The 13894-nt window shown below is 43.6% G+C and overlaps 2 protein-coding genes across 3 annotated transcripts in view; both read right to left on the minus strand.

Annotated features, from left to right (window-relative positions):
• Positions 1 to 6468, minus strand: part of rgl3 (ral guanine nucleotide dissociation stimulator like 3) — a 59031-nt gene extending 52563 nt beyond the window's left edge. Inside the window, exon 1 of the mRNA XM_008103771.3 lies at positions 6323 to 6468. Coding sequence (XP_008101978.2) covers positions 6323 to 6346 — 24 coding nt within the window. The 5' untranslated portion in view covers positions 6347 to 6468. The remainder of the gene's footprint in view (positions 1 to 6322) is intronic.
• Positions 6469 to 10205: 3737 nt separating this feature from the next.
• Positions 10206 to 13894, minus strand: part of odad3 (outer dynein arm docking complex subunit 3) — a 32463-nt gene continuing 28774 nt past the window's right edge. Inside the window, exons 12-13 of one of the 2 annotated variants that reach the window (XM_003216823.4) lie at positions 13494 to 13575; positions 10206 to 10954 (exon numbers count right to left, since the gene is read on the minus strand). In XM_003216823.4, the coding sequence (XP_003216871.1) occupies positions 10824 to 10954; positions 13494 to 13575 (213 nt within the window). In that variant the 3' untranslated portion in view covers positions 10206 to 10823. Of the gene's footprint in view, positions 10955 to 13493; positions 13576 to 13894 lie in introns of those variants that run through there. The other variant, XR_010003900.1, reaches the window with a different exon arrangement.

The following is a 13894-nucleotide window of genomic DNA, read 5'->3' on the forward strand; positions in this document are numbered from 1 at the left end:
TCAACACCAGAGAGGCAGTGATATCTCTGGCCCATTCCTCTGTTTGGATATCAGCCAGCACACCAATGCCTTAAATCAAGAAATAACTTTCTAAGATCGACAGAGATACTCACAAGAACACCTGAACAAGTGAGAGTCCAAAAGTGGCAGGCTTTTGTGGCCATGGCTGATACCGGATGAGAGACTCCCTTCTGGGCACACAGAAGATTGGGTGACTTGGAAGGCATTGAACAGACTGTGCTCTGGCACCACGAGATGCCAATTTTAAGAAATGGGACCACAAAGTGGAGTCCATGACATGCAAGTGTGGAGAAGAGCAAACCACAGACCGCTTACTACAATGCAGTCTGAGCCCTGCTACATGCACAATGGAGGAACTTCTTACAGCGACACCAGAGGCACTCTAAGTGGCCAGTTTCTGGTCAAAGGACATTAAGTATAATGCCATTTTTTTTCACTTTGTTTGTGTTTTTAATATATAACTGTACCCTCAATTCTCTTCTGACACAATAAAATAAATAAATAAATAAATAAATAACCTCTTTAATGCATATCCAATGTGCCACCATTCCGGAACCCTTATCACAATTATCATTTGGACATTATTTTACCAGCAGCCCAGCTGATGGACTTATAATTACCATCTAGGATCTCCTCCAGTGGGACCTACACATTGGACATTGGACAAAGAGACTTTCAAGTCCCCTGCCTTCTCAATAGACATCCTTGGATCCGTCCTTCATTTGTTTAACCAAAACCGGACTACTGAGATCAGCACTCATTGTTCCAGTATTGTCTGCATAATCCCATCAGTTCTACGCCCGGACACCCTGCTGTTCTGGAATGCAGGTCTAAGCCCTCCTAATATGAGCATCACTTCCTGGGGACTCCTTTCCATTGAAGGAAATACTCCTCAACAGCTGATTGGTTGGTCAATAGCCTCCCTGCCCGGGAGGGAGGGAATCTCCAGCCGCATCATCAGCGCCAGCACCAATCCCAGAGAGAGCCAACTTGAGCCCGCCCTCTGACCAATCAGGAGTGCAGGCAGTGCCAGCTGACTCCCAGCACCCAGCCAATCAGGAATGGTGGAGGGAAAATCAAACTCAGGCAATGTTACTGCATGAATCTTTGACTGTATAAAAATGGTTACATGCTCCAATAGGGTTATGCTTGTATATTTTGCCATCTGTTGCGGTATATATCATCCCTTCTGCAGGCTGTAAATTAAAAGCCTCTGTTGTTTGCCTTTAACTGGTGAGTCTTAACTTCTTCCAGGAACTTTGGTGATTTAGATGACCTCACCAGACATGGAATCTCGGTATCAGTGGTCCTTAGAAATCTAAATTTCAACTTTAGTACTGTATTAAAACTGTGGGGGATTGGCAATGCTGTGTTCGCGTATTCAAAAGCAATTTGTAAAATCCCATGCATCCCCACATTACTTTAATTTAAGCCCTGCCACATTAGATTTGCATTGGCATATTTTTCTTAATGTGTACTACAGTAGAGTCTCACTTATCCAAGACTCGCTTATCCAAGGTTCTGGATTATCCAACGCATTTTTGTAGTCAATGTTTCAAATATATCGTGATATTTTGGTGCTAAATTCATAAATACAGTACTTAGAACATAACATTACTGCGTATTGAGCTACTTTTTCTGACAAATTTGTTGTATAACATGATGTTTTGGTGCTTAATTTGTAAATTCATAACCTAATTTGATGTTTAATAGGCTTTTCCTTAATCCCTCCTTATTATCCAAGATATTCACTTATCTTGAGAGCAAGGAATGAAACCAGCCTTTCCCAACCATTTTACCCCAGAAGAAGCTACAGGCCTCAGGGAACCTCTGCATAAAGATGGCTTTATTATTAAGTAGATATCTCATAGGGCCTTCGGTGGCTCTGTGCTAAATCGCTGAGCTGATGAACTTGCAGACCGAAAGGTCCCAGGTTCAAACACGGGGAGCAGAGTGAGTGCCCGCTGTTAGCTCCAGCTTCTGCCAACCTAGCAGTTCGAAAACATGCAAATGTGAGTAGATAAATAGGTACCGCTCCGGCGGGAAGGTAACGCCGTTCCATGCAGTCTACGGACAATGCCGGCTCTTCGGCTTAGAAATGGAGATGAGCACCAACCCCCAGAGTTGGACACGACTGGACTTAACGTCAGGGGAAAACCTTTACCTTTACCTATCTTGTAACACTAGTGTTCTACGAGATAGGTAAAGGTAAAGGTTTTCCCCTGACGTTAAGGGTTCCAGGGAATTCTAGTTAAGAAACACTAAATTGGACTATTTATAAATCCTATGCATCCCAGAAGTTTCTATGAAGTAAATAGATGGGTATTTGGTAAAACAACATTTGCTTAAGACTGGAGAGAAGCAACCATAAACATGTAGATAGCAAAATAGATAAGCTTAGCCCAAATGGACAAATTGACTATTAGGGTTGTTAGGAAATTTTCTTAGGGACTTTTTAGGGAAATATATTGTTATCTTATTGTTGTTGGACTTGAGTTTAATATTAATAGAAAGAATAGGGAAACTAAAGAGCTTGGAATACATAATTGCTGATAGGCAAATTGAATTACTTTTTCTTTTCTTTTTTTTCTTCACTTATTTATTTTTATTGGGAGGTACGTTACAATTTCAGTTACAGACATTGTTTTCTCTTTTTCTATTTTTAAATATATTTTCTTAAGCCAGATACAGTAGAGTCTCGCTTATCCAACCTGCGCTTATCCAACGTTCTGTATTATATTATCCAATGCAGTCTACCTTTTAATAGTCAGTATTTTTGTAGTCAATGTTCTCAATACATTGCAATGTTTTGGTGCTAAATACAGTAATTACTACATAAAAATCTCATTCAAAGCACCCCCGACAGATGGCCATCCAGCCTCTTCTTAAAAGCCTCCAAAGAAGGAGACTACAGTCCAGGCAGAGAGTTCCACTGCTGAACAGCCCTCACAGTGAGGAAGTTTTTCCTAATGTTCAGGTGAAATCTCCTTTCCTGTAGTTTGAAGCCATTGTTCCGCGTCCTAGTCTGCAGGGCAGCAGAAAACAAACTTGCTCCCTCCTCCCTATGACTTCCCTTCACATATTTGTACATGACTATCATGTCTCCTCTCAGCCTTCTCTTCTGCAGGCTAAACGTACCCAGCTCTTTAAGCCGCTCCTCATAGGGCTTGTTTTCCAGACCCTTGATCATTTTAGTTGTCCACTTCTGGACTAGAGAGAGTTGGGGAGAATTCACCATGATTTATACGAGTTGTAGGGACTGGGATGTATAGTTCACCTGCAATCTAAGACCACTCTGAACTGCACCAACGATTGACCTGGAACTAACTTGACACACAGACGCAATGTGGCTAAATTTGCACCCTGGCAGGGTTTGGGGGTGACCTTGACATCCAGGAGTTATAGTTCACCGGTAATCAGAGAACACTGACCCCAGCAAGTGACGGATCTGGATCAATCTTAGCACAGAGACCCAATATGGGCAGCAGTAAATACTGGCAGGCTTTGTGGGTGATTGACGTTGGCATCAGAGAGTTATAAGGTAAAGATCAGGGGTCCCCAAACTTTTTAAACAGGGGGCCAGTTCACAGTCTCTCAGATCGTTGGAGGGCCGGACTATAGATTTTTGTTTTTTTTAAACTATGAACAAATTCCCATGCACACTGCACATATCTTATTTTGAAGTAAAAAAACAAAATGGGAACAAATACAGCCTCAATGTTAATAATAATAATAACAATAATGTTCTGGAACACAACACACCAGACCTCACAGTTGTGGAAAAGAAAAAGGTTTGGATCATTGATGTCACCATGCCAGGTGACAGTCAGATTGACAAAAAACAACAGGAAAAACTCAGCCGCTATCAGGACCTCAAGATTGAACTTTAAAGACTCTGGCAGAAACCAGTACAGGTGGTCCCAGTGGTGATCGGCACATTGGGTGCCATGCCAAAAGATCTCAGCCAGCATTTGGAAACAATAGACATTGACAAAATTACGATCTGCCAACTGCAAAAGGCCACCCTACTGGGATCTACTCGCATCATCCGAAAATACATCACACAGTCCTAGACACTTGGGAAGTGTTCGACTTGTAATTTTGTGATATGAAATCCAGCATATCTGTCTTGTTTGCTGTGTCATACAATAATAATAATAATTTTAAAATGGGTAAAGGTTTCCCCTGACGTTAAGTCCAGCGGTATCTGACTCTGAGGGTTGGTGCTCATCTCCATTTCTAAGCCGAAGAGCTGGCGTTGTCCATAGACACCTCCAAGGTTATGTGGCCGGCATGAATGTATGGAGCGCCGTTACCTTCCCGCCAGAGCGGTACCTATTGATCTACTCACATTGGCATGTTTTCGAACTGCTAGGTTGGCAGAAGCTGGGGCTAACAGCGGGCGCTCATTCCGCTCCCGGGATTTGAACCTGGGACCTTTCGGTCTGTAAGTTCAGCAGCTCAGCGCTTTAACCAGGGGTGCCCAAACTAAGGCCCGGGGGCCGGATGCGGCCCTCCGAGGTCATTTACCTGGCCCCTGCCCTCAGTTTTATAATATAATATATTGTATATACATATACTATTGATAATAATATTATAATGTAATACAATATAACACTAATAATACTACCATATAATAATATTAATTATATATTCTATATTACATATAATATTACTAATAATATTACAGTATAGTGGTATAGTTCAATATAATAATATATAATGCTAATATTGTGCTATACTAATAATATAATATATTGTACTAGCTGTGCCCGGCCACGCGTTGCTGTGGCGAAGTATGGTGGTATGGGAAATAAAGTATTGAGGAATTGGTGGTAGTTAAGGTAAAGGGTCCCCTGGGCTGAGTGGGTTGCTAGGAGACCAAGTGAGCGGAGCTTAGCCTTTTAACTGGCAGCAATTGGATAAAAACAATTATTCCTCTCCCTCTAATTAGGACTTTATTTTTATTTGCTTTTTGTTGTATCAACCTAGAGGCATGGATGAGGGGTTGTGCTGTCAATTTTCAAGGTTGTGGGGTGTTTACTTTTGTTGTTTTGTCCGCTGCTGTGATGCCATCACTCTTTTATATATATAGATGTACATATAATTTGTAAGCCACTCTGAGTCCCCTTTGGGGTGAGAAGGGTGTGATACAAATGTAGTAAATAAATGCAGTAAATAATAAATAAATAAATAAATTTTAGACTTAGGCTCACCCAAAGTCTGAAATGACTTGAAGGCACACAACAACAACAACAACCCTAATTAGTGTGTTGTCGAAGGCTTTCATGGCCAGGATCACAGGGTTGTTGTGTGTCTTTCGGGCTGTGTGGCCATGTTCCAGAAGCATTCTCTCCTGACGTTTCGCCCACATCTATGGCAGGCATCCTCAGAGGTTGTGAGGTACCTCACAACCTCTGAGGATGCCTGCCATAGATGTGGGCGAAACGTCAGGAGAGAATGCTTCTGGAACATGGCCACACAGCCCGAAAGACACACAACAACCCTAATTAACTTGACTATCTCATTGGCCAGAAGCAGAACCACACTTCCCATTGAAATCCTGATAAATGTATGTTGGTTAAAATTGTTTTTATTTTTAAATATTGTATTGTTCTTTCATTGTTCTTGTTCTTGTTCTTGTTGTTGTTTTTGCACTAAAAATAAGACAAATGCAATGTGCATCGGAATTTGTTTGTATTTTTTTTTCATATGATAATCCGGCCCCTCAACAGTCTCAAGGATTGTGGACCGGCCCTCGGCTTAAAAAGTTTGAGGACCCCTGGCTTTAACACACTGTGCCACCACCAGGGGTATTTAGAGAACACTGACCCCAGCAAGTGACGGATCTGGATCAATCTTAGCACACAGACCCAATATGGGCAGCTGTAAATACGGGCAGGCTTTGCGGGTGACTGACGTTGGCATCAGAGAGTTATAAGGTAAAGATAAAGGTTTCCCCTGACGTTAAGTCTAGTCGTGTCCGACTCTGGGGGTTAGTGCTAATCTCCATTTCTAAACCGAATTGCTGGCGTTGTCCGTTCACCCGTATTCAGATACTGAATCCAGCAGATGACGGATCTAAGAGCCGCCGCGTCCCGTCCCCGTCCCCTGTTGGCTTCCTGCTGGACTCCCCTTGGTCCTTGGACCCTGGATGACACGCTCTTGGCCGCCCCGAGCCCCCTTTCCCCGGGGAGAGACGCCAGTTGTGTCCGTGAATGCCCCCTTTCCCCTCCGTCACCTCTGATGAGGAGGGGGGCTGCACCCCTTAATCCCCACGGCCGCCTCCGTTACTCCATACCATTGCCAGCTCCGCTTTGCCCATCTTGGGAGTCCGCCTTTGGCGTGGATCTTTGCACTGGGAGCCGGAGGATTTTGCAAGCCGGAGAGGCCGGCCTTTGGAGGGAAGGAGGGGCGGGGCCTACAGCCCCCTCGAGTCGGGAGGCTTTCCTGGGAATCCTCCCCTCCCTTCCTCCCACCGGGACACGCTCTCTCAGCCCCAGCTAAAGGCAAGGGCAGAACATTCCTTCCTGGGCATATCTTTATCACGCACACGCACACAAAACCCACCTCCTGATAGCTAAGCACATATGTGAGGAAGGGATTGCATCTACCCAGTATGACACCACTTTATAATGTTTCATGTTGGAGCCAGCGGTGGCATAGTGGGTTAAAGCCTTGTGACTTGAAAGTTGGGTTGCTGACAACAACATCATGTTTGATTGGCTGTATCAAAACATTTAACACATAGACATACGACATACAACCAGAAATTAAAATAAACAGTTGTCCAGAAATAACTTGAATAACAACAACGTTTAAATCAAATTTCTGCAACTAAGTTAGGTCTGGAGGGTTGGAAGCATTCCACTATGTGGGCATTTTGAGTAAAAGAGTTTAGGTGCAGCAGGACAGGGAAACGATCACTGGCAAACTTGGGCTTAACTCCCAAGGTTTTGACATATGGAAGGAGGTCCCTTGAGACAGCTATGTAGTCAATGGCGCTCATTTTAGAGCCAGAAAGGTATGTGAATACGGCTGGGTGATTGCCTTCCAGAGCACCATTTAGGATGTGGAGATTCAATCTAGATATTGATTGAGCCAAACAGCCCTGCAAAGTTTTTTGTTTTTTTTTGTTTTTGTTTTTTTATTTTTGGAATGCCGGGTTAGAAGTGGGACCTCATATTCTGTGGTTGCAGAAAGGCATTTGAAGAGTGTGGCATCATCAGGTCCCATTTGATTACAGAAATGTTTGGGTTCTGCATCATGAGGTCTGCCGCATAATTTTCCAATTCCAACCATAGAGCTCTAGTTTGGGCTTTCTTCCTCATTGGGGGCAAATAGACATTTATAGGCTGACCCCGTGCTGGCTCTGTAGTTGTCATAGGCCCAAGAGCTCTACGGCTCAGTCACAATCCATCTGCATCAAGTCTGGATCTTGTCCTTCTCATGAAGGGGCTGGATGGGTCAGTGCCACATGAGTAATAAAATGTGGATCATTGGCGAGTAGAGAGCCAAACACATTTACTGTCTGTGAGCCCTCAGGTTGCTGACCTGAAGGCTGCCAGGTTCGAATCCAACCCAGGGAAAGCACGGATGAGCTCTCTCTATCAGCTCCAGCTCCATGCGGACATGAGAGAAGCCTTCCACAAGGATGGTAAAGGTAAAGGTTTCCCCTGACGTTAAGTCTAGTCACGTCCGACTCTGGGGGTTGGTGCTCATCTCCATTTCTAAGCCGAAGAGCCGGCATTGTCCGTAGACACCTCCAAGGTCATGTGGCCGGCATGACTGCATGGAGCGCCCTTACCTTCCTGCCGGAGCCGTACCTATTGATCTACTCACATTGGCATGTTTTCGAACTGCTAGGTTGGCAGAAGCTGGAGCAACAGCGGGCGCTCACTCCGCTCCCGGGATTTTAACCTGGGACCTTTCAGTCTGCAAGTTCAGCAGCTCAGTGCTTTAACACACTTCGCCACTGGGGCGAAAACATAAAAAACATCCAGGCTTCCCCTGGGCAACATTCTTGCAGACAGCCAATTCTCTCACACCAGAAGCGCCTTGCAGTTTCTCAAGTCACTCCTGACACGAAAAAAATAATGTTTCATTGCGATGGAATTCTGGAATTTGGAGCATTTTGACATAGGGCCCTTCCACACAGCTGAATAAAATCCCATATTTTCTGCTTTGAATTGTAGTACTGTATATTGCAGCATGGATTCAGGGCCCTTCCACACAGCTGAATAACCCTGAATATCATGCAGAAAATCCCACAATATTTGCTTTGAACTGGAATATATGTGGACTCAGATAATCCAATTCAAAGCAGATATTGTGGGATTTCTTGCCTTGACATTCTGGGTTATTACAGTAGAGTCTCACTTATCCAACATAAATGGGTCGGCAGAATGTTGGATAAGCGAATATGTTGGATAATGAGGGATTAAGGAAAAGCCTATTAAACATCTAATTAGGTTATGATTTTACAAATTAGGCACCAAAACATCATGTTATACAACAAATTTGACAGAAAAAGTAGTTCAATGCATAGCAATGTTTTGTAGTAATTACTGTATTTACGAATTTAGCACCAAAATATCACAATGTATTGAAAACATTGACTACAAAAACATTGACAACTAAAAGGCAGACTGTGTTGGATAATCCAGAACATTGGATAAGCGAATGATGGATAAATGAGACTCTACTGTACTTCCTTACTTATTTAGGCAATCCCTCCTAGTTCGAGGATGGTGGTTCTCCAGGTGTAGTGTCTTGGCCATGGATATGAAGGTGGATATGGAGACCTATTCTTGACATGCCAAGAGGAAGGTGCGTCAAGCCAACCTGGACCTGGTATGTTCTTCTGCAGTGAAGACATCAGTTACCAGACAGAAGGCAGTCCAGGTCAGGGTTGGCTTGACGCTCCTTCTTCTTGGCACGTTTCTCCATTAAGTCCTCCATTTGTGCCTCTTCGAATTCCACAGCACTGCTGGTCACAGCTGACCTCCAGTTACAGTGCTCAAAGGCCAGGGCTTCCCAGTTCTCGGTGTCTATGCCACAGTTTTTAAGGTTGGCTTTGAGCCCATCTTTAAATCTCTTTTCCTGTCCACCAACATTACTTTTCCCGTTCTTGAGTTGGGAGTATAGTAACTGCTTTGGGAGACTGTGATCGGGCATTCGGACAACGTGGGCAGTCCAGCGGAGTTGATGGCGTAGAAGCATCGCTTCAGTGTTGGGGGTCTTTGCTTCTTCCAGCATGCTGACATTTGTCTGCCTGTCTTCCCAAGAGATTTGTAGGATTTTTTCGGAGGCAACGCTTATGGAATCATTCCAGGAGTTGACTGTGCATCCCGCCAGCAGGCCTTAGTTTGGGGACCTCATACTCATTTCAGACAGAACATATCTAAGCTTTAAATTCACACCACAAAGGTAGCCTTGCTCAATGGTAAATTCAGAAGGAACCATAATGGTTACATTCTTGCCTCTTCTCCCCTCAGCATAATTTTCTACTTGAATTTTATCTCCTCCCCCTGCCCCTACCCAAGTGTGTTTCCTGCTTATGCCAGACCCTACTCCACACAACCTACTTGCTACAAACCAAAAATTAAGGATTATTATCTAGGGCTGTACAATACATGACCTGTGCTAGCTTTGGAGAGGAGTGTGGAGTTAGAAGTCCTTTTGGCAAGAAGCTTCAGAATCAAGTGCCCTCAACAGCGCCAAGGAAACCACAAGCAAATGAAACAGTTCTACAAGTTTTGTGCAATTTCAGCTACAAGGTGATATTGGGGAGAAAAAAAGCAGTAAAAAAGCAGTAACCCAGTAGTTTAAGAGTCATGACTGCACCTTCTGATTTACTGTGAACACAGGTTTGGTCTGTATCAAGATTGAAACATGTGATCCGCAAGTCAAAGACAAACTTATGCTTATCTGTGTTAGTGTTATGTCAAATTCACTACAAGCTTGGCAAGAGCAGTCAGAGGAGGAAGAGTACTCTCTCACTCATAGATGTATGGGATTCTGCAATGCATTCATTCTGGTCCTTTAATTTGGCACTATCCCAGATATGACTGATGGTTGTGACAGCTGTGTACATCAGTATCTCCAGGATGGGGACTGGACTCCTAAATTATTTAGCATCAGTGAAATGTATTCAGACAGGCAGATATCCAATGAGTCAGCAAGAAGTTTAAAGATGATTTTTATGAAGATTCTGGTAACTTAAAGTGAAAGAACATTTTGACAGTTCAAGTCAAGTCATACAAAAGTTCTTATACATTTGCTGATGGAATAAGTGGTTAATAGTTGAAAGGCAGAACAAATATCCTGGCTCCTTTAGATCTCCAATCTTGATCAAATGAAGTCCTGAAAGACAGGACCCACTGTTGAGACCTAGATCAATAGGGGTTCACCAACACTTCCAAGGCAACCACTATCAGGTGTCAGGGGGTTGGGATCCACTTGGAGGCATGTAGATTCCTCTTCCTTCTCTCCTTGAGAATGGCAAGAATTATTTCTTACCCGCTAGCACTGAAGAAGCCATGCTTCTCACACTGCTAGAACCTCAATGATAGGAGAGCAGGAGCAAAATACAGCTCATTGTGGGTCCCTTACTTGGTCCATCCAGAGATTTGGAACAGATCCACAAGGGGTCATGTCCCTCTTTTTTCTGGGGCGAGGAAGTGAAGAAAAGGAAAGGTGGAACTGGCTTGAACAGGAGGCCAGTATCTAGGAGGCATCTTTAATTGCCAAGGTCTTTGTTCTACAACTGGAGCTGGGAAAGAGGACTACACAGGACGCAGTCACATCTTCCCATCCTTCTTTCTGTAGCGGGTGCGGCGTTTGGTCTTGGATTCTATGATTTGCTGGGATTGACGCTTCAGGGCTGTACGTGTCACCACATCCGCATCATCCTCCCCACTGTCCTCTTCATCTGTGAAGAGACAAAAGGGTTGGTGGTACCATACAGTCAGGGGAAACAAAACTCAATTCCCACAGCCTGGGGAATCACTGCCAGGAATCTCAATAAGGCACTAACATCATGCACTGGATCCACAACCTTGGAGACAGCCTGTCTCTGAGCTGAGAAGCATCAGAGACAACTACCGCATTTCTTCGATTCATAGATGACATAAATCGGAAGATGCAACCGATTTCTGTATCATCAACAGAACATATATACACACATACACACACACCTATATAAAAAGCACCTGCAATTATATGATGATTTTTAGAGATATTTACATGGGAGAAAAGTGCATCTTAGAATTGAAGAAATAAGTTAATTGTGCACTTCACAAATGAGTTTGTAGATAGATATCTGCAGATGTGTGCATGAATGTTGTGCAGAGAGAAGACTTCTGCCACACAACAGAGGGGGGCTGCGCTAACTCAGAGCTATAAGTGAACTATTAAAGACCCTACAACAGGTTAGGATCAAGGGTATATCCTGTGAAAGCAAAATTTAAAATTATGTGCCTAGGCCCTCCAAATACTGAGAAATAAAGCTGAATTGTATATACTCTGAATGTGCATTTTTCCTGCCTACTATAACTTAATGTGTTGTCGAAGGCTTTCATGGCTGGGATCACAGGGTTGTTGTATGTATTCTGGGCTGTATGGCCATGCTCCAGAAGTATTCTCTCCTGACGTTTCTCCCACATATATGGCAGGCATCTTCAGAGATTGTGAGGCATGGAGAAACTAGGCAAGGAAGGTTAATATATATCTGTGGAGAGTCCAGGGTGTGAGAAGAGTTATTTGTCAGTTGGAAGCCAGCGTGAATGTTACAGTTAATCACCTTAATTAGCATTGGAAAGGTTCGTCTCTTGCCTGGGGGGCATACTTTGTTCAGAGTAATTAGCCGTCCCTGGAGCTCCAGGGAAGGCTTCTCACAGCCTGGACTCTCCAGAGATATATATTAACCTTCCTTGCCTAGTTTCTCCATGCCTCACAACCTCTGAGGATGCCTGCCATAGATATGGGTGAAACATCAGGAGAGAATACTTCTGGAACATGGCCATTTATTTATTTATTTACAGCATTTATATTCCGCCCTTCTCACCCTGAAGGGGACTCAGGGCGGACATTATAGGCAAACATTCAATGCCTTTTAACATAGAACAAAGACAAGACAAACATAGGCTCCGAGCGGGCCTTGAACTCATGACCTCCTGGTCAGAGTGATTCATTGCAGCTGGTAGCAGCTGGCTTGCTCTCCAGCCTGCGCCACAGCCCGGAGCCATACAGCCCAGAATACATACAACAACCCTACTATAACTTAATTTGCATTTTGTATATTTGTTCTGGCAGTACTGGCTCTGTGTGGACTGAAAGCACTAGTGGCAGAATTCAGTTGGTTGTACTAGCAATATAACTACATTGGTGGAAGGAAATGTGTCTGTGACCAGAGAAAAAAGAACATGGGTGCAACCAGTAGCAAAGAAAGGTGGAAACAGCAGTGGTGGAGGAAGATTTCCAGCTTAGTGCTTCATGTTTCCCAAATAACTGACGTTTGGGGGCAGTTGTCTTTGCAGGTAAGGTATTCTTTGAAGATGGCTAAGACAACTTCCTGCACTTTGGCACAGGCAAATGACTAAGCCACACGTGTCAAGGCCCACTGAATCCAGCCCACCATGTCATTTTATATGGCTTCCCAGATGCTGGACTACAGCTCCTATATTCCTCATCAATAGACAACACAATTAGACTTGAAGGGAGGTGTGATACAGCCACATCTGAAAGGCTGAAGTTTATTCTGTTTAGTCAGAATTGTGGGGTTTGGATTTAGATACAAGGTTTGTAGATATGATGTCTGACTTTAAAATGCCTTTAACCTTTCCCCAACCTCAGAGCCACAAGTGCTGTTGGGTGGCAGTTTCCATTACCCCCAGCCTGTATGGCAGATACTAAAAAATGATAACATCTGGGGATCCAAACTGGGTAAAAACTCAAGAATACCAACCACAATGTAAAAAAGGTAGTATAGTTGGTCCTCTATTTCCATAGATTCTCTGTCCATGGATTCAATAGCCTTTTGAAGGCAATCATGAAGCTGATGTGGCCCTCCATGAAAATGAGTTTGCCCCTAGTCTAAACCATCCCTTCCAGAGTACCTTGCCTCAAGTGACACTTCACCCTAAGCAGCAAGGCACTTGGAAAACACATTTTCACAACTACCTACCCCTTAAGGGCTGGAGGTTTGCAGTTTTGTTTTGTATTTTTTTTAAGAATTAAAATGGAAAAACCAGGAAGCTGCATTATGTGTTCATGAACACGTGCTACACCAGCACAGAACTGTGGTAGGACTAAGCCTCCAAACAGTATGCAGAAACACTAGTTATCAGCTCTTTGCGTATTGCTCAGGCTTTGCACAGACCTTGTATTTTTTGGAAGGATCTTTTTGTAAACATTTTTTCTGTTCCATAAATGTGTAAGAAGATCTGTGCATTGCTGGCCAAGTTACTTACCATATATATCTGCTTTTTGAGACATGGGAAGTTTGACCCTGGTGTTATAGGCAGGTAACTTCCTCTCAAGCCTTGTATGGAACTGTAACAATAACAAGGGTGGAATTTAGACTACAGCAGTCACAGAATGGGAGGGGGAAATTGTATGTTTTGGGGAAAAGACTGCCAGAGCTGGTAGCCCAAACCTGTCTGGTTTCCTCCAAATCTAACTGTGCCTTCAGAGCCACAGGCAAAAGATTATCTATGGAAATGTACTATAAACCACATAAAAAGGGGGGGATAACAAAGCACTCCTATCATGTAAAAGCTAAGAGAATGAGCTGTGAACTGAAAAGTGACCAGTTTACATTTTCTATCAACTTTCATAGCAAGTTATCACTTTCTCTCTCAACATCCTCTCC

Source organism: Anolis carolinensis, chromosome 2 (assembly GCF_035594765.1).
Source record: "Anolis carolinensis isolate JA03-04 chromosome 2, rAnoCar3.1.pri, whole genome shotgun sequence".
In the NCBI taxonomy this organism is placed as follows: domain Eukaryota; kingdom Metazoa; phylum Chordata; class Lepidosauria; order Squamata; family Dactyloidae; genus Anolis; species Anolis carolinensis.